The sequence below is a fragment of the Trachurus trachurus genome, assembly GCF_905171665.1.
Source record: "Trachurus trachurus genome assembly, chromosome: 13".
Taxonomy (NCBI): domain Eukaryota; kingdom Metazoa; phylum Chordata; class Actinopteri; order Carangiformes; family Carangidae; genus Trachurus; species Trachurus trachurus.
The window spans coordinates 7,352,541-7,372,468 of NC_139892.1; the positions used below are offsets into that span (position 1 = coordinate 7,352,541).

The 19,928-nt window shown below is 41.0% G+C and overlaps 1 protein-coding gene across 1 annotated transcript in view; it reads left to right on the forward strand.

Moving 5' to 3' along the window:
* Nucleotides 1-4,639: 4,639 nt before the first annotated feature.
* The window catches only part of sorl1 (sortilin-related receptor, L(DLR class) A repeats containing), a 99,730-nt gene continuing 84,441 nt past the window's right edge, over nucleotides 4,640-19,928 (forward strand). The window contains exon 1 of the mRNA XM_083985037.1: nucleotides 4,640-4,774. Within this exon, the coding sequence (XP_083841163.1) occupies nucleotides 4,754-4,774 (21 nt within the window). The 5' untranslated portion in view covers nucleotides 4,640-4,753. The remainder of the gene's footprint in view (nucleotides 4,775-19,928) is intronic.

The window sequence follows — 19,928 nt, forward strand, 5'->3', positions numbered from 1 at the left end:
CTTAATGTTTTTAATAATCTGACAATGTGAAGCAGGTTAATAGTTTGCTAGTTGCTAGAGGTAAAGCTAGAGGAGGAAGCAACAGAATAAATGTTCATGAATGTAGGATTTAGCAGATCTGAAAACTGATCTGCTTTTCTCCCTGAATCAAATTAGGTCTTTACATTGCATTAATGAGTTGGTGAGTTGTGTTATGTACATGAATTAAACCTCTGCAGGCTGCTTAACTTAACTGTTAGCCATACTGTCTGTGTCTTTAGTTCATCTGCCTGGTGAGAAATCTACACAGTGACAAGTGGTGATATGATAATTTAACAATATTCATTAAGTTAGTCCTGTCAGAATAACCGAGTAGCTGATTGACAGCAAAACAAAATGCATTAAGTTACAGTATATTATAAAACAGTTATTTAGCACAGTGCAGCTTGATGCTGGCTAATAAATGTTCCATGATACCATTTCTGTCTTTCTAGTTTTGGTTAAAACCCATGACTAGTTTAATTAAATGCTACATAAAGACACAACTTCTGGTGGTTTACCATCAAAAAATAAATATACTATTTTATCTGACTTACTTTATCCTGTTTAGCTGCTCAATCTGACGTCGCAGTAACGTTACAGTAGTAGTAGCCTAACTAGCAGGGGAGCTAACCGCCAAATTAGCTGCGGTTGCTATGATACATTAGCCACCAACGGTTTGTAACTACGGTTAAAACCGTCGGTTAACGTTTAACGTCCCTGCGTCATAAATTCATTTAGATAATTAACGGACGACAACAAGAAAGAACTGCCTACGTGTGTAAAATAAATCGATAAAGTCTGGAGGTGAGTTTTTTTTTTTTTTAAGTGAAAGTCAATGCTGCATTCAGGGATCTCTCGTAAATTTGGACGCTCTGAATGGAAGAAAACAAACAAACAAACAAAAAAAACTCTCAGTTCCAGTTTCACATCTATTCTGATCCATAATCGTTTGTCTCTGCACGACCGCGATTCACCACAACGTTCTTTTTCTTTCAAATGACTTTTTATTGATGACAAAACAAACGTGAGATATTCACAGAACAGGACAATCATTTTTGGTTTTCCTGGACAACATCCACCCATTACGCAACACAACATATCCCACTGCCCAAACAAGGACAGACACAGACACAACCATTAAAAAAAGGCCTAGATGGACAGAATATAAATTATAAAAAAAAATGATTAACAACAATGCTTAGAAGAAAGTTAACAGTGACAGTGAAACAAGACGAGTTTCTCATAAAATACCAACAAGGGGCACCATTTGTAGTATTTTCTGGTCCCAGAATAGTGTATTTTATCTAATCTAGATTCAGCAAATCCAAATCTGGAGCAATGCCAAAAATACCAGTCAAGGGATTGGGCTCAATTCGGTGATGAAGAGTTTCTGATAATAACGTATGGACAACTGATGTCCAAAAGTTACCTAAAAACTATCACACTGTGTAAATAGTAATTCGGATCCCTTGGTCAAAATATCTGAGAGCTCAAGTCTCCTGGGTTTCCCATTCTTTTGCAGGCTGCCGCTTTGTTTCCCTTTTCACTCTGAAACTGTAGAAAACTAAATAATAATACACTGATATTGATTAAAATATTGAAAAAGAGTGTTTCATGTTTAACTTTTGGAGATTATTTCATCCTCCACTTGCTGAACTGTTCACATCAACAGACATTTTAAACCAGGGGTACCCAATTTTTTTGCAGGACACTGTAGCTACTGTAGATGTTTACGGCAACCATCGTTCAATTAATCATTTTGTGTTTCGCTGTCAGTGGGTGTTAATGAGAAAGTGACCTCAGATTTATTATTTAATGATTCTTAATGAAGCTGTTGATAATAACACTCAATAAAAAATACCAATGTTTAAGACTGAAAATTAAAAAAAGAAGACGCTCATCTTAATGAGATTGAGACAAACTAGCTGTCATGGATGTGCAGTGTCTCCCGGCCCAATCACAGAGGCCTCGGTGGATAAAATCAATGGGATTATATAAAGGAAGATTAGAAGCACACTGTAAGCAAGCAGAAGCAGATTAAGTGGTGGGTTTAAACTGCAGATCAATGCTGCTACCCGGTGGCAGCAAAGTGGATTATTTCACTGTGTCAAATCAAACCATAAAGCAGCAACACAAACCAAAAGAGCAACATTCACAACATCAGGATATACTGTAGGTTCAGCTCTGAAAAGGCATCAGGCAAAACATCTTTAAAGGACCTTGAGGAAGTCCAATTAGCTTTGTTCAGCTCCTAGAGAAACCGTGACCTGGATGACTGACTGACACTCCAGGAGCTTATGTAAATAGACTTAAATGTCATGTATTATGTTCTTAAGAGCACCTGTGCTTTCTCTGCCAGTATTAGAAGTCAAAATGTAGATACAGGGAAGTGTACAGTAGTCCTTATTACGGCCTGGCAATGAATAGATAACTTGAATCGATTCAGAAATTATCTAATAAACACTAATTTATTTATGTAACCAATTTCAAATACCTGTCTCATGTGTAAATATATAGGCTACAGTTAAAAAAATATATTTTCATGTTACAAATAAATCATTGGATTTCCATCAGAAATTGCAAACAGCATCACAATTTTATAAACTGACAGGCAACTTTATAAAAAACAACAGTCACATAGGCAAGTAGCACAGTGCCAGCCAGCTGTTTGTGTCCTTGTACCAACATGCCAGACACTAATGTTTAATTTTATGTGTCGACTGGATGTGTCTGAAAAATACAATTATAATGGCTGTAATCAGCCCACTGGCATTAGCCTGACCCTTTTTTAATTCGAAGACTGTCTCATGCGCTTTATATGTAGCTATGGTTGGTGTGTATTAAGTAGCCCACTGTAGGCTATAATGTACTTTTCAACAATTAACCAGACCTGACTAGACAGTAGTGAGGCAGGCTATATTGCAATACTAGCAATATCCATAAATTAGCAATAGGTAGGAATTTTTGGTCTAGCTCAAAATGAGTATTTGATTAAGCTTTGAATTAATAGTTAAACATTTCAGGAAATATACCTATCCCCTCTCCTGGCCAGAGTAAAACTGTAGAAGTAATAGCAGAGACATTCACTCCCGGGGCGTCTATATGCTATGTGCTAGCAACTGTTTAGCCTAACTAAACTTAGCGGATGTTATCATAAAAACTGGTCGCACAGGTCAGCCAGGCTGTGCCTAAAGGAGACTAGATCTGTCTCCCAGCACCTCTACTGTTTACTGATTAACATATTATTGTTTGTTTAATCTGTACAAAAATAAAAACAGATAGGTGACAAGATACACGAGGCATGCTCATGGCTAATGTGAAGCTAGGCTAAGCTAACTGTCTCATGTAGCTTCATAGTGTTTTCACCCTGATGAACTCAATATAATTTTGTGTTAGCTAGTTTTCCTTCCCCCCCCCATCATTTTTATGTACAATACATATAAATAAGGATATGTAGCCTATATGATGATTTTTTTTTTTTTTTTTTTTTTTTTAAATATGGTAGCCTTAATAGGCCTAATTATGCTGATGTTGGCTATGAGAACAACATGCTACATGAAGATACAGCCTATGCTTAAATATGTTTTTCCTATTGATTTTTAAATTATATTTATTTAATTTAATGTTAAAAGTTTTCCAGATGATAATTTGTATGGGTACATTGTGATATATATTTTAATTTTTTATATGGAATAAAATGTTACAGATACACATTTTTATGTTGAAGTTTATTGAACATTATTAGGTTTTCTCATTAATTTTAAACATACTGGCTTCCAGTTCTGGGAAAGTGGCCTCAGATCTTTGTAAATATGGGAGGATAGGGTACATTTACATTTCATATTTATCTAAGGCTAAGCATACATACATAGACACATTAAACACACATTTTTTAATGATATTTTTTGTAACTTATGTTAATTCAGTGTGTTTGAATAGATATGTTTGATATTTATAGGTTTAATGTTGCTTTAAGACGTTTTATCTTATTTATTTATTTTATTCGTGTGATTTCTATGGTTGTTGTTGTTGTGTATTTATGTCTGTGGTGCTGTGGAGGGAGCACCGTGTGTGTGTGTGTGTGTGTGTGTGTGTGTGTGTGTTTTCTGTGTGCCTTTCTTTGTGTGTGTGCACCATCACCACCACCACCACCACTCCGCCAACAGATGCATGCTTTGTGGGGTCGTTTTTTTTTTTTTTTTGGTCGGATGCTAATGTTCCCGACATTCCCATGGTCCGTGAATGCAGCAGCAGCAGCAGCAGCTTGGGCCGTCGCCGCCTGTAGAAGGAGCTCTTCTTCACTCTTTAACCTAATCTGAGCCAAACGTACACAAACATGGCGATAACACCAGCGGGCAGGATGCAGTCGTCTCTCCGCTGCTCCTGGTATTTATTACTGGTTCTCGGGGTCGCGGGAATAAACGCATCGACTCTAAGGAGCTTCACGCTGCCGCAAAACACGGGCTTTTTCACGATAGAGGCGAATGAGGGTTTCCCAGACGGAGGTGGAGGCGGCGGCGGAGGAGGTGAAGCAGGAGGAGGAGGAGGAGGTGGTGGTGGAGGAGGCTCCGCCGCGGCTCCAGCGCTGCGTTTGCCCGGCCGTAGTGCCTCCGAAGGCGGGTTGGGCTCCGGCAGCCGCCCGCTGAAGCTGCAGCTGCATCGACGGCGCCGGAGCAGCAGCAGCAGCAGCGGAGGAGGAGGTGGTGGTGGTGGTGGTGGTGGTGAAGCTACCATGCCGAAGGTGTACGGACGGGTAAGGGCTATAACACAGCATCACACAGACACACACACGCACGCATACACGCACACACACAGTTTCACTTGCAGCCGGAACACTGTGCATCACCTCGGGTTGGTTGGCCTAAGGAGGAAAATTACGCAAGACCACACTGTTGTTGTTTTTTGTTTTTCTCTAATCCACATCATTTTTTATTTCTTGCACCTTATGCACAAGCAGCTCCGGTTGTGTGTGTGTGTTTGTGTCCGGTACCGGGTGGAGGAGGCGGCGTAAAGTGGCTCGTTTGACCCTGAAAGCGACGAGCAGCAGAGCAGAGCAGTCACCTGGTGCAGCCACACTCCACTTAACATGTGTGCAAATGAATGCAAACTCAACATGCATGCTCCCCCCATCTTTTTAAAAAAAGATACCAAGCAGAAATTTACATTTAAAGTAAGAATTACCCTGTAATCCTGCAGATTAGTACAATAGAAATTCCAGCTCAACATAAATACAGCAGCTAGACAAGGTCTAAGAAGAAAGTACAGTGTAGCCTACAATAGACATTTAGACTGAAAGCCCTATTACAAATCAGGTTATATTAAAAACTATGCAATCTGCTGTTTCCTTTTATTATCAGCAAATGTCAGAAGTCAAAAAGACAAAGAGATTACATGTGCACCTAAATTACTGTGCAGGACAATTAAACGTGTGCGTCAGTAGAGAGGAAGAGAAAGAGTGTGATGTTGATGCTGGGTGATAAATCTATCAGCTCTCTCTCTCTTTCTTTTTACAGGAAGTGCTGAAATTCAATTGAAAAGTTTGTTGCAGCATCAGTTCCTCAGTAGTTGCTGCAAACTTACCAGTAAAAACAACATCTGAATTATCATAAAACTGTAAATAGGCTAACCAGAACCTCCTACTTGTCTTGTAAATGTTGGGGAGGTTCACTGTTGTGGCCAAACGTTAAATCAGCTGCTTCAAGATGCAAGTTATAAACACATCCCAGCTCTTTAACGTGATTATTTCTTTAATTTATTGACCATTTTAGCAAATAAAAAGCAAGAAAATAGTAAAGATAATGTCTAACAACGTGCAAACAGGCAAATTTGAGAAGCTGAAACCAGGAAATACTTTGTGTTTTTTGTTTTAATGCATTAACCAACCTGTTCTCCAGGAAGTTTACGCTGTCGTCGTTACCTTATAGGAGATTGACGGGAGGCAGGTTTGAAAACGAAAGGGCAAAGCTAAAACTGTGGAGCTTCCCTGTTATTTTCACAGCAGACGCATCTTGAGCCGTCACAGCAGGACGGACGACGTGCACAGGTGTTACTATAACGACAGATGCACAGGTGTTACTAAAAACAACAACATTAAGTACTATAAAGCAACTTAAACAAACCCAGGTTAACTCTGAGTTATCTGGATTAACTGAACCTAATGTTGATTGTCCTGTTTTGCATCATTAGAACCATAAATTAAGTTTTTATTATGATAAATATAATTACAGCCATGCCCAACGGTGATATTTAATAAGGTAAATTGTAAATAGTATGATGTAAAATAAAATAAATCTTAAGTATATGAATTTGTTAAAGTCAGACTAGTGATTTATTGTAAATAAGAGCATGAATTATGAGTATTTTTGAGATGAAAGCTTTAAGACGGTTTTCTGCCGCAGAGGAAAAGAAAAACAAGTTCACGTCTAGGTGTTTAAAATATTTAAATCAGATTTATAATCATGGGAATAAATATTTGATCAGTGTGAGGAAGTCCGTCGCTCTAGACGTCGGAGATCTGTTTTTTTTTATTTCCAGTTCTCATCAATGACAAAGAGAAAAATCATCAACACTGTCAGGTTTAAAGAATTAAAATAAATCTATAATAGTTACAACATGTTTATTTTAATGTGTGCAGCAAAACAACTCACTGATTTCTATAAAATCTGCTGCTCATTATTATTTAGAGTTTTGTCCCTGCCAGGATCCTGTAGGAACGATGACTCACTGTTTTCCCAGGAACCTGATTGGTCGTGGTGATTTACCCCGGTAACGACTCAGAGTAACCTGTCGTTAAAGGGATAGTTCAACATTTTGGCAAATTGGCCCATTGTCATAATCCCTATAGTCATAGCAGTAGGTTCGTTACCTTTAATGGGCTTTATGCACAGCTCCACTACTTCCTGAAATAAGGCAGCTCCTTTGTTTCCTGTTTTACATTATTGGACCAACTGATTAATCCAGGTGTGTCTGACCTCACAACAATGGTCAGGCACACCTGGATTAATCAGTTTGTCCAATAATGTAAGACAGGAAATAAAGCAGCTGGCTTAATTCAGGAAGTAGTGGAGCTGTGCATAAAGCCCATTGTCGGTGCAAGCTATTATTAGAACGGTGGAGCAGAGCCGTGAGCTGCTCAGAGCTACGCTACGGAGGCTCATGGGATTTCTTGGTTTCCCTCATCAAACTTGTCCACCAGAGCGTTGTGGAGTTGTTGGATTGTGTATTTGATGAGTTTGATGAGGGAAACCAAGAAATCCCATGAGCCTCCGTAGCGTAGCTCTGAGCAGCTCACGGCTCTGCTCCACAGTTCTAAAAATAGCTTGCACCGACCAATAAAGGTAACGAACCTACTGCTATGACTATAGGGATTATGGTAATTGCCCAATTTGCCAAAATGTTGAACTATTCCTTTAACCTGGTTGATCTGCTTCATGGTACAGAACAACTATTCACTGTTAACACCTAATTACTAACTGTTGGTTACTTTTCATTACAATTATCTAAACATAAAGAGCGTCAAAAACAATCCCATTAATAAATCAGGTTTAATACACAAAGGAAATGATTTATTAATGAGAACGAGGCACTCAGACCACTTCAGCAGCGTTGTGTCGACATATTTGCAAATCAATCTTTATTCTATCTAGACGATATTTGCAAATGTATTAAAAATTAAAAACTGAAATCCCGTCTTTTCTAAAGTATCCGATCGGTCGAAAGGTTCGTCGTTACAGCTGCACACATCTGGATCCAGGCAGATGTTTAATCAGGTTGGGTCATCAGAGTGAGTCTGTTGTGTTCACCTCACACACCTGACGACCCGTTGTCACTGTTGTTGCACTCTTGTATTTGGCTACCAGTCATTCATTCATTCATTCATCCATTCTTCCCTCTGGTGTGTCGTGTTTGCAGTGTGATGCCCACAGTTTTGTCTTGTCAGGCTCAGGCAGACGATCTGTTTCTGTTTCCTCTCAGAGTTTAACGGTGTTTGGCTTTAAGCAGGTTGTTTCTGTCATCGCAGGTTTCCTTAAAACTTCACCCAAAATGTTCTACTCACCGTCATACCAAGGAAGGGTTTGGAGAACTTTCATCAAAACGCTTTAGGAGTTCCAGGGGGGGTCCAGTTGGCAACGGATTTTCATATAATGCTGTTGTTAGGAAAAAACTATTGTGATCTCTGTTTTTAGCCTTGTTGTAGCAGTAGCTCTCAGTGGCTGCACGAGATTTTCTGCCAGATGTTCGTTCATCATTGTAAACCATTGGATGTTTGATGTAAACATGGAAGAACATCTCGCAGCAAATGTTGCGTATCTTGTGCAGCCACTGGGAGCTGCTGCTACAACAAGGATAAAAACAGAGATCACATTCATTTTTTCCCAATAACTTTTCCATGTGGCGGCTTCAGGACACTTGGGTCAGTACAGACGAGCAGTATGGAGGTATCTGGATGTTTCATAGTGTGTGTTTTGGACCATTCAAAAGTGAACTCTATCCGCCGCCATTATATGAAAACCTGTTGCCAGCCGGACCCCCCCTGGAACTCCTAAAGAGTTTTGATGACTCTGAAAGTTCTCTCAACGGTGAGTAGATGATTGGTGAATTATCCATTTTGGGTGAAATATCCCTTTAATCCATCTGGTTCTTGGTTCTTGTCTAGTTTTCTTCCCCTCTTCCCTCTGTTCTCCTTTAGTTTCATAAAGACAGACGTTGACAAACAGAGATGAGAGTTAATCTGTTGCTCAGAGCAGTTTAGTTATTGACCAACGGTGCGTTACATTACAACTCAGAGGTCGGAGTTTTCCAAAGTTCCCAGTCGTCTCCGTCATCAGACACCGAGACAGAATTATAATTTAAAGGAGCTTCGGTAACTCTGAGGTCAAAATCCAAGATATGGGACACTGGATGAGTCGTCCTGACAGTATCATGCAACCTGCACCTGTAGTCATGTTGTTATGTTGCTTTTAAACGTAATAGTAGATGTAGTAGTAAATTGTTACAGTCAGGCATCAATCAACATTCAATATTGCATTCATTAATCCAAACTTAATTCATAAATGTTCCATAGATCGATCAGTTTATAAGTGCCGACCCTTTAATTCTTCATTTTAATTAAAGCTTTGGAGCTCTTCGTGGTTTCAGTGTCACAGAAAGTAGCAGAAGTCTTATAATCAACACATGATGAAGCCAAAATCAATAAACAGCATTAAAGTTGCAGTCAAGTGCAATATTATTATGACTCTCTCATTTGGCGCTGTGTGAAACAAAACAAGACTGAAACATCCTTTGTGAATTCCTCTAAAAGTTCAATCTGCTCTACAACTGCAACTTTTATTTTGAAAAAAGTCTGAATTTACCCAGAATCCACTGCACTTGAGCTGCTTTCTTTGACGGATCAATCGAAATCCTCCTGAGTCGTGAGCTGGGAGTAAAGTGTGTCTCGTGTTTGTGGCTTAAAATGAAGTTAAAATGGGTTTTAATGACTATTAGTTCAGAGTGAACAGCTCCTCTCAGGGGTTCTGCTTGTGGTCTGGTTCTGGTCCTTAATCGTTAACTATTTTGATAATCTAATAATTGGTTTGAGTAGTTTTTTAAGAAAAAAAAAGGCCAAATTCTCTGATTTCAGCTTTTTAAATGTGAATATTTCTGTTTTTTTTGTTCCTTTATGACAATAAACTGAGTCTCTCTTTGGTTTGTGGACAAAACAAGACATTTGAGGACGTCGTCTGGTGTTTTGGGAAACTCTGATTGATGTTTTTCAACATTTTTTTTTACATTTTATTGACCAAACAACAAGACAGATTAATCGATAATGAAAATAATCGTTAATTGCAGCCCTAATTTTTAATGTTGTTTTTTTTAGCTTGTTTTTAGCTCATTGGCGTCGGTCGCCACCGTCACGTGATGTTGTCAGCAGACCAGCGTGAAGAGAGGAGATTATAAACAGAAGCAGACGTGTGGTGTTAAATTTATGGGCTGTAATACAACAGTTGTTGTATTACAGCTGTACGACGTTGTTCATTGATAAACCGAGACACTTGAGGACATTTACAAAGTGACGGTAACTGGTAAATTATTTTTCTACATCTGCGTCAACCTGATTATTAGGTAATAGCGATGGGCAATGATTATCGAATATTCAAATAGTCGTTCAATTAAAAAAAAATCGAATAGTTTATGAGACCTTCATCTTATCGTCCCTTTTTCTGGTGCAGAAGAGAAACATGAGAAGACTTGTACAACCGTCAGAAAGGTGAAACTCTGTCAAATAAAAACAAATGAAACTGGGGAGCAGCGTAAACTCTGCACGGTGCAGACTGATGAGGATCGGTACCGGAGAATATTGAATATTAGAAACAAATGGCTTAGTTATTGATCAGTGCTTTTGCTTTAAAAGCCCGGCTGTAGTTTCACTTCCCCGTCGTGCCCGGCTGCTCACTGTCAGACTCCAGGCTCAGTGACGTTTCCGTGGTTATCTACGTCCAACTGGTCTCTCTGCTCCTGTAGCTGCTCCTCTCGTCTGTTCATCCGCCTCCACCAACGCACACTCTGTCTGATGAGGATCTGAACTCTGTGACGGAGCCAATCAGCAGCTCTTGATCCTCCGTCGTCTGAGGTCGTCGGGTCACATCGCTGCAGGTTTCCTCCTCCTGTGCACATCAGAGCTGCAAACAGCTGCAAACAGCTGCAAACAGCTGCTGCTGCTGCTGCTGAGGTTGATTACTGACTGAACTGATGTTTCTCAGTCACATCAGCCAATAAGAAGCTCCTGCTTTGTGTCTTCAGACTCTGCAGGTGAACTATAAACTGTTCTGTCCTGGTTTGATCCACTCAACACTGTAGGAAAAACACTGGACGGTTACTCAGTAGAGGATTTTCACCTGTTTCTACTGATTTTTATTCATCATATTGTCATTTCTGGTGTAATTTTCAGTGTCGTCCCAGAACACACGAATCATCGAGCCATAGTTGTTTTAGTTTGTATTTTATATTTATTTGTTTTGCTGATTTAACTGTTAAAGGGATAGTTCAACATTTTGGCAAATTGGCCCATTGCCATAATCCCTATAGTCATAGCAGTAGGTTCGTTACCTTTAATTGTCGGTGCAAGCTATTTTTAGAACGGTGGAGCAGAGCGGTGAGCTGCTCAGAGCTACGCTACGGAGGCTCATGGGATTTCTTGAGTTCCCCTCATCATACTCATCAAATACACAATCCAACAACTCCACAACGCTCTGGTGGACAAGTTGTGACCTGCACATTCACCACGCTATGAGATAATAACACAACGTTACCAGACAGAGTTGTTTTAGAGGTAAATTCATGTAAACCGCTGATGCACGTTGCCTTCAGGGACAGTTTTTCATCAAGCAGTCTCTGCATTTACCTCTAAAACAACTCTGTCTGGTAACGTTCTGTTATTATCTCATAGCGTGGTGAATGTGCAGGTCACAACTTGTCCACCAGAGCGTTGTGGAGTTGTTGGATTGTGTAAACTCAAGAAATCCCATGAGCCTCCGTAGCGTAGCTCTGAGCAGCTCACGGCTCTGCTCCGCCGTTCGAAACATAGCTTGCACCGACAATAAAGGTAACAAACCTACTGCTATGACTATAGGGATTATGGCAATGGGCCAATTTGCCAAAAATGTTGAACTAACCCTTTAATCACATTGTAACTTTATTTTGAAAGGTCTGTTTGCTTTGATTAGCGTTATCAGCCGAGGCGTTCAGGGACTTTTTCCAGCTTAAAATGAGTCAATGTTTTGTACAGTGGTTTGTGTGTTATCAGTTAAAGTGGATTGTAATTTATAGGCCAGTGTGATGTTATGGAACATTTTTTATAAAGGTAGTGTTGCTCTCTGCTTGGCGGTCGTCATGGTTTCAGGTAGGGGACGTTGTGTCGTTGATTTAAAACCTTTGTTGCTGCTCAGTTGTGTGGAAATAATTCACTGTTTTTCCGCTGTTTTGGAAACACAACACGAGGCTGAAAGAGTTTAAAACCCTCCGTCCTGTCGGTCTCTCACCAGCTGCTGCTCTTGTTGTTGTTGTTGTCGTCGTTGTCGTTCAGTGACAGTGTATCTGCTATTTCTGGTCCCCTGATGTTACAGTTGTCTCTTAATCATGGTGCACTCACAGCTATGTAAATAAACAGTGAAACCAGATGCAGGATGTGCACATGTCGTCTACACCGCAGCTTGTTGTGTTGTGTCGTTATCACCAGCTTCAGTTTCACTTTCACCCCCCCAAAAAAACAAACGCACACAATTTCACCAACAACTTAAAAAAACATGACATTTCAAGTCTGTTTTCCTTCTGATGTTATCTCATCACACAACAATCCATCTTTGGTCTTTTCTTCTGAAAAGTCCAAACAGGAAGTGAAGATCGTCTCGTCTCAGTCTGGTCCTGTGGAGGAGGAAGGTCGGGGCCACGGCTCTGCTCCCACTTCACTTTGCTTTTTGCTTATTTAACATTTCACTTTGGTGCGTGACAAATTAAACATTAAATCAGTGTTTTCCAACCTTGGGGTCGGGACCCCACGTGGGGTCGCCTGGAATTCAAATGGGGGTCGCCTGAAATGTCTAGTAATTGATAAAAAAAAAAATTACTGAAACAAATTTTTTTAAAACGAATTATTATTCTTTTTTAAATTATGATTAAAAACACCACACACAATCTGAAACAACTGTATTCTATACTTTTACTTTCTCAAATATAAATTGACTTCAAATAAAATGCAGCATATAAAAATATGGCCGTGATCACGTGACTGCACATAATCGCCAGAAATTTGTGATGTCAAAATGGGGTCACGAGCCAAATAAGGTTGGGAACCACTATATTTTACATTTTCAGGCTGCATGGAATAGAAATACTTTACTCTATTTTGTTTATTTGAATGGGACAGTGCACATTAATGGGCATAACATGTGAATATGATGGATTATAGCAAGATGCTAATTTCCGTCCGTAGTCCCACTAACATAAAAACAGTTCAACAGCAGTAGCTACACATTACACAAAAAGGCAACAATAACAATGAAAAACATATTGAGACACATTCATTTACAACAATATGATACAAAAAACATATTGCAATAATAATGATATGATGATAAAAAAGATATTTTAATGTAAATGTAAATGTTAGGGCTGACCCCAAAAAATCGTTGCTTCGAAGCTTCGTTCGTTGCCATGGAAAATCGATCATGAAGTCCGTGATCGATTGTTTTTTTCTTCCTTTTTTCCTTTTTGACACCGGTTCTCATCGGCACTCGTTACATTACAATGAATAGGCTACTTGGCATCCTGGAAACCTGCCTGATTTTGGAGATATGCAGTGTTTGTTTGCCCCTTTCCCAAACCGGGCCGGTTGAAGTGCGTGTGCGTGCATGGGGCCGTTCAGATGCAACGTGTAGACGTGCCACATGCCCGCTCACAACCAAAGTGAAGCCGTAGCGGCGGCAGACGATGCGTCGCGGTTTGTTTGTTTTTTCGTGCATGTCCGCGGTGCACAGATGAAAAAGCTCAGCTTTTTGGGAGGCAGCAAACTGCATGTCATGTGATAAGAACAGACTCAGAATGGATCAGCTGCACGGACCTGCTTCTCCTGCAGCGCATGCTTCCTGGCTCTCAGTGCTTGTTGGTGTTAAATCCTGGTTCCCTGTCCAGCTGGTTCTCCTGTTTCCCACAGAGCTACAGTATGTCCCCAGATGTAGAATGTGTTTTATAGAAGAGAAACATTGAAATATCCCTCATGTCCACCTCTTAGTCTTAGCCCAGTCCTTCATTGACAATAGTTACTGGACTAGTTTTTTCTTACAGAATACAATTGTGTATAAAACTGAAAAAAATAATAATAATAAAAATAAAAACTGGATTTTAGGGTAAGAGTAGCCTATAAGGTTTGACATCACACATTACCTGTACTTAATCATTTGCAAAGATGTACGAAGACATTTAGGCTACAATGTGATGAAATGAATGAGAAATACAATTCTTTTGTGAACATTTGCCAAGTGGTTTGGAGATTTGTCCATGTTGTTTTGAGAGCATAATTTCTGTTTTGAAAAATGAGCCAAACCAATGGAGAAAAACTGTAATAGAGGAGGGACAATGCCTGAAAGTAATTACTTCAGTTGTCAGTATGACAGCGAGGCTAAAAACATGCTATTTTCATTGATTGATTGATTCTTTTAATGACCACACAGCCAGGCTGGTGGAATTTGCTTGGGAAACACAGTACAAACGTAAAGAATCTCTCTTATTTTCACCGGAAAAAATTTGGCTAGTGGAAGTTCTGATTGGCTGGTTGAAATTTCAGTCACCAAGCCAAATTGGCTGGTGATCTAAAAAGTTAATTTAGAACCCTGTTAATAATGTGCAAAACAGAGCTGACAGGGCTGAGATAAGAGCGTAAAGAGCTGAGTGATGCTGGAGATCTCCATAGAGACCGAAGTTAGCTGCTGTTGGTATGAAACTACTAGACGCTCCTTTCACAATAAAAGTACCCGCCACTCTACAAATTAAAAGTCCTCACTGTGGCGGATGGACGGGAAGTTCAGAGTCAGATCTGACGACACTCTGTCTGATTTAAACGTTTACATCAGACTCAGACTCAGCACCGTGCCGTCACACAGTGTGAGAACATCAGGCCTCCGTCTCTCCTGGAGCTGCTAGCACCACGGTCACTAACAGCTCAGGCTAACACACACACACACACACACACACACACACACACACACACACACACACACACACACGCGGAGAGAGAGAGAGCAGCCAACCCTCAGTGGCTGCCAGTCCTGCAGAGATGATGTCATTGTTTGAGACTGGCCATGCCGCCAGTGCTTTCTTGGCCATGATGCCCCCCCCCCCCACACAAACCCTGCCCCCCTCCCCCCCTCCCTTTTCTCTTTGCTGCTGAATAATGGAGAGCTGAGGAGCTGAGGAGAGAGGAGGGGGGGGGGGGGAGAGGAGTGTTGGGTAAATGTCTGAGGTGGTTGTAGCTCTGTGGGAAATTAACTTAGTGATATTGGAGGAGTATTAACAGGAATTACACACACACACACACACACACACACACACGCACACACACACACACACACGCACACACACACACACACACACACACACAAACACACACACAGCTCATGACTGCGTTGCTTGTTCTGCCGGTTTTACTACATTTCTTTGATATCAGGTTTTATCATCAGTGCTGTTGTTTGTGCTTCAAGACGACTGTTGGTCGGTTATTAAGATTGGTTGATTGGTCGGTTTTTTGGTTTGTCGGTTGGTCGGCTGATCGGTCAGTTGGTCAGTTTGTCGGCTGGTTGATGGTCAGTTGGTTGTTAAGTTGGCAGATTGGTCGGTCGGTCGGGTCTTTGGTTTGTTGGTTGGTTTGCTCACTGATCGGTAGGTCGGTTGTTAGATTATTCAATTAGTCAACTGGTTGGTCGATTAGTTGGTTGGTTTTTCAGTTTGTTGGTCAGTAAGTTGGTTGGCAGATTGGCAGGTCAGTTATTAGGTTGATGGTTTGTTGGTCGGCTTGTTGATTGGTTGATAGTCAGTTGGTTGTTAGGTTGGCAGATTGGTTGGTTGGTCAGGGTCTTTGGTTTGTTGGTCAGTTTGTTGACTGATCAATAGGTTGGATGTTACAGTAGATTGGTCAATTGGTTGGTCAGTTGGTCAGCTGATTGGCAGGTCAGATGTTAGGTTGGTTGGTAGATTTGTTTTTTTTTTTGGTTAGCCAGTTGGTCGGTTGATTGGTCAGTCTTTCAGTTGGTCAGTCAGTTGGTTGGCAGATTGGCAGGTCGGTTGTTAAGTTTGTTGGTTGGTAGGTTTATGGTTGGTTGGTCAGTTTGTCAGCTCGTTGTTAGGTTGGCAGATTGGTTCGTTGGTAGGTTGGTTGACTGATCAGTAGGTTGGTTGTTAGATTGGTCAATTATTGTCAGTCAGTTGGTTGGTAGGTTGATGGTTGGTTTGCCGCTTCCTGACTGGAAGTTGTGAATTGCATCTCTACGGCACGTAGACGTTCCTCATGTTGTTTTTCTGTTTACAAATTGCGTCACAATCAGTTTGACTTTGTGCCGACTTCATGTGAAGTGTTTGTTTTGATTGAACGTTTATTAATCAATGACAGAAATACCCTGATTGATCAGCTGCCGATCATTATTGGGTGATTTTCATTAGCAGGAAGAAACCACAGTTAGTTGGTCAAATACTGTAGCTCTTGTTCTTGTTCTTGTTCTTCTTGTTGTTCTTCTTCTTCAATGTGAGAGACTAGAACATTGATCTGTGTGTGGATTGGTGTCTTCAATCTGATAACTGATAAATGAACAGGAATCTTTGGTCCCATCTCTATACGATTGAAGGATACGAAGTGGATCCTACATCAGATCGTCCACCATCAGGTCCGTTCGTTTCTCCTCACGGCTCCGTGATTATTGTTTATTATGCTATATCTTCAATTAAAGATGGAGGACGTGGTCGTCTTGGTGTTTGGAGGAAGGGAGGGAGGGAGGATGAGCTTGTTGCTATCTGCCTGTTAGATTCAACAACACTTATTGCCCCCCTCATCTCCCCCTCCTCCCCTCCAGTGCCACCAGGACATGGCCGGTGGCAGAAGGGTGGGAAGGAAGCAGAGGAATGTAGCAGATACAGATAAAGTACTTTCCTTATCTGCTGCTGCCGCTGCTGCTGCTGCTGTGAGGCCTGAATTTATATTTTTAAAAAAACTCTCTCAAGTCAGATCCAGTGTCATCTTCCTGATGTGCAGAAGATCCGTGTTTTTCCGAAACAAGACGTCCTGAATTATATCGTCCTCCTCCAGAGGGATGATGGGACTGTACAGCGCTCTTCACCCAGTGGGGAGGAGGAGGAGGAGGGGGGTGGGGGTGCAGGAGTGTGCAGCTGGTGCTAAGAGGTCGGGTTAACAGAGTTTATTTAACTGCACTGGTGGTTTCTTCGCTAACAGCTCTGCAGGGATGAGTCTGGCTCGGACTTGTCTGGTGTCGATGACTAATCCCTACAAAGATCCGTGGTGGTGTTACACCACGCTTTGCTTTGCTTTTCTTACCTCCCCGATGCCAATTAATGAGCCTGTGTGTGACTACGCAGCGCTGCAGGAAGCCGCCGCCGCCGCCACCGCCGCCGATCAATGGGCTCCGGTCCCGTTTTCTCAATAAATAAGCAGCGTGCATTAGTTGAACATGCTTTTTAAACTGCTGACAGACGGCCAGGCAGACTGATCTGAGACCAGCTCTGTGTTGTTTTGTATGGGATGAGGAGCAGAGCCAGTTCCTCCGCCACGTGTGGCGGCCTGTTGGTGCAAAGAAAAGCCTGACGCAAATAAACATGTGAAGGCAAAAAAAAAAAACTACTTGGTGACTGAAATTTGTGATGTGACACAGTGAGACTCAGACGTCCTGGTCCTGATGTGTCTCGTCATGTCAGTCAGTTACTCACCAGGAATGTGTGTCTGCTTGTCTTTGATTGGTCAGCTGGACGGACAAACCGGCTCCATTCAGATCAATGGGAGCCTGAGGGAGAGGTCGGACCATGTTTTCACCTTTTTATAACAGTCTGTAAGTTTGCCACTTTAAAATGTCTAAAAATGGACAGACCCATGTTAGATATTCTAACATTAAACCTTTTAAAATATTTAATTCAATTCAAACAGTGACTTTACAGCAGGTAAAGATGTAATGTGACTGTTTAATAAGAATATGACAAAGTTACGTGAAAAATGTGACAAAACACAACTTTTAAATAAGATTTTACTAAGTTACCTCCTCTTGGTCTAGCGATAACGATTCGTTTTCATTGGCTGTGGTGGTGAAGACAACATCTCCCATGATCCTACGTTCTCTCACGATCAAAATACGCCTTTTGCTATTGTTTTATATACACACTCAAACAGGGCTTACGAACAAGGCTAGAGTTGATTCATGAGAACCAAAAACCAAACCAAACAGGGGCCGTTATGTCGAATTAAAGGCAACCAATCCAAAATGGACTTCTTGCCATAGGTAATTTGCAGCCTTTGGAAATTAACACACACGACACTACTCTCTATAAAGAGTCACATAAATGCATTAAAATTGACAGTAGAGCAGAGCAGACCAGCAGATTGATGATAAAGACAAAGGATAAGAATTACTAAAATATAAAGAAGTACCAATGAAGACAAAACAAAGGGAAGAGAAACATAAAATGTACTTTGCAATTAAAAAAAACATGTAACTTGGTATTCGCAAACTTAAACAAGCATTAAGTCAATCAATTCCCATCATTTTCAGTGTAATCATGATGTTCATATGTTGAAGTTTTTATTAATAACTAAAATAAATGTGATTTTTTTTCAAAAAAGAGATCGGTTTAAATTGAATTTAATTGTTATAAAAAATTTTACACGTCTCCTTCACGCCTCGTATAAATGTTATGGACATGGTGGCGTCACCTCTGATCCTGGACCAGCGGGACATTACAAGGCTTTGTTTGGCGGGTCGTCTGTGTGTGTGTGTGTGTGTGTGTGTGTGTGTGTGTGTGAGAACAAGACAAAAGACTCTGAGCATGAAACAGGATTTTCCTTCTCGGCCTGGAAGCAAATCCGTCTTCACTGAAACTCTCCGTCCGAACGTTCAGAGGAGGAATCGTCGTCTCGTCCGCTGAAACGAACGACGACGTAAAGACACAATAAATAAATTGTTTGGCCTCTTATCAACGCGGACGTCAGCTTCACTTTGCGTGTTTATTCATTGAGGAGCGTGGAGCAGGTCCAGCTGGTTGAAGTCCTGTCAGGAATCCCAAAGCGGGAAAAATAAAACCCGATTGATCGGCGTCTTTAGAAACTTTGGAGGTTTGATCAGATAATTAGCGCCGACGGAAACAGGACGAGGTTTTATCTCCCAATAAAAACCAGGGTCAGAGATGATATTGGAGAAACACACTCCTCCTTTTGTTCTTTGTCCTCTTTTGTTCCCGTGGCGACGCCGCAGACGAAGAGACGACTCGGTGCGACCGTGGTGGTTTTTATTGATAGGAATCCATCATGGATCAACGATCAGAGTGAGCAGAGTCGCTGAGTGTAGTGAAGCCTGTTTGGCTCCAGGTGAAAGGATGAAAGCACTTTACATGAGAGTGTGTGAGAGAGATGAGCAGAAACCGTGACCCCTTACCCCCCCTCAACCCCACCACCCCTCCTCACCCCTCCACCCGACTCCCTACTGTCCAATTGACCACTGAGCCGTCACGGCGACTGATGGATGGGAACCACCGAGTGAGAAACCAATATGCAAAACACTGTAGGGAAAAAACGTTTTGTCTAAAGCAACTAATTTTGAATTTGTTTGTCTTAAAACGACAGAAAATATCCGTATGTGCATCAGCGGTTACCGTGGTAACAGAAGAAGAAGAAGGGCTTTATTATTAACAGGCATATAGGCCTACAACGAAACTGCAATCTCCCCATTGTGCATTCGTTAATGAATAGATAAACAAGGGTTTTAAAGAGTCAAGCTGCTGCACTGTAGCACTATATTGTCAATAAGAGGGAGTTTGATAATGAAATGATGCAATATGAGTAGAAAAACCAGTAAAACAGGCCCAGGAATAATGAAATATAAAATGGTGCATTATAGAAATAAACAGTACAGTGACTCTCCTGTGTTTTACTTTTAAGTGTTGATCCCTAAGAAGATTTAAAATCCATCTCAGTGCAGTTTTCCATCTCCTCTCTGGAGCTCTAGTAACAACAGGTCGGTGTCAGCCAATCAGAAGAGAGGAGGAGGAGGCTCTGAGCCTCTCTTCTGATTGGCTGATTGTTTTCTGGCTGATCCAATCAATTAAAAGCAGCAGATTTCACAATAAAGCACTCAGAGAAACCAAATCCTGCAAGTTGTTGGTTGGAT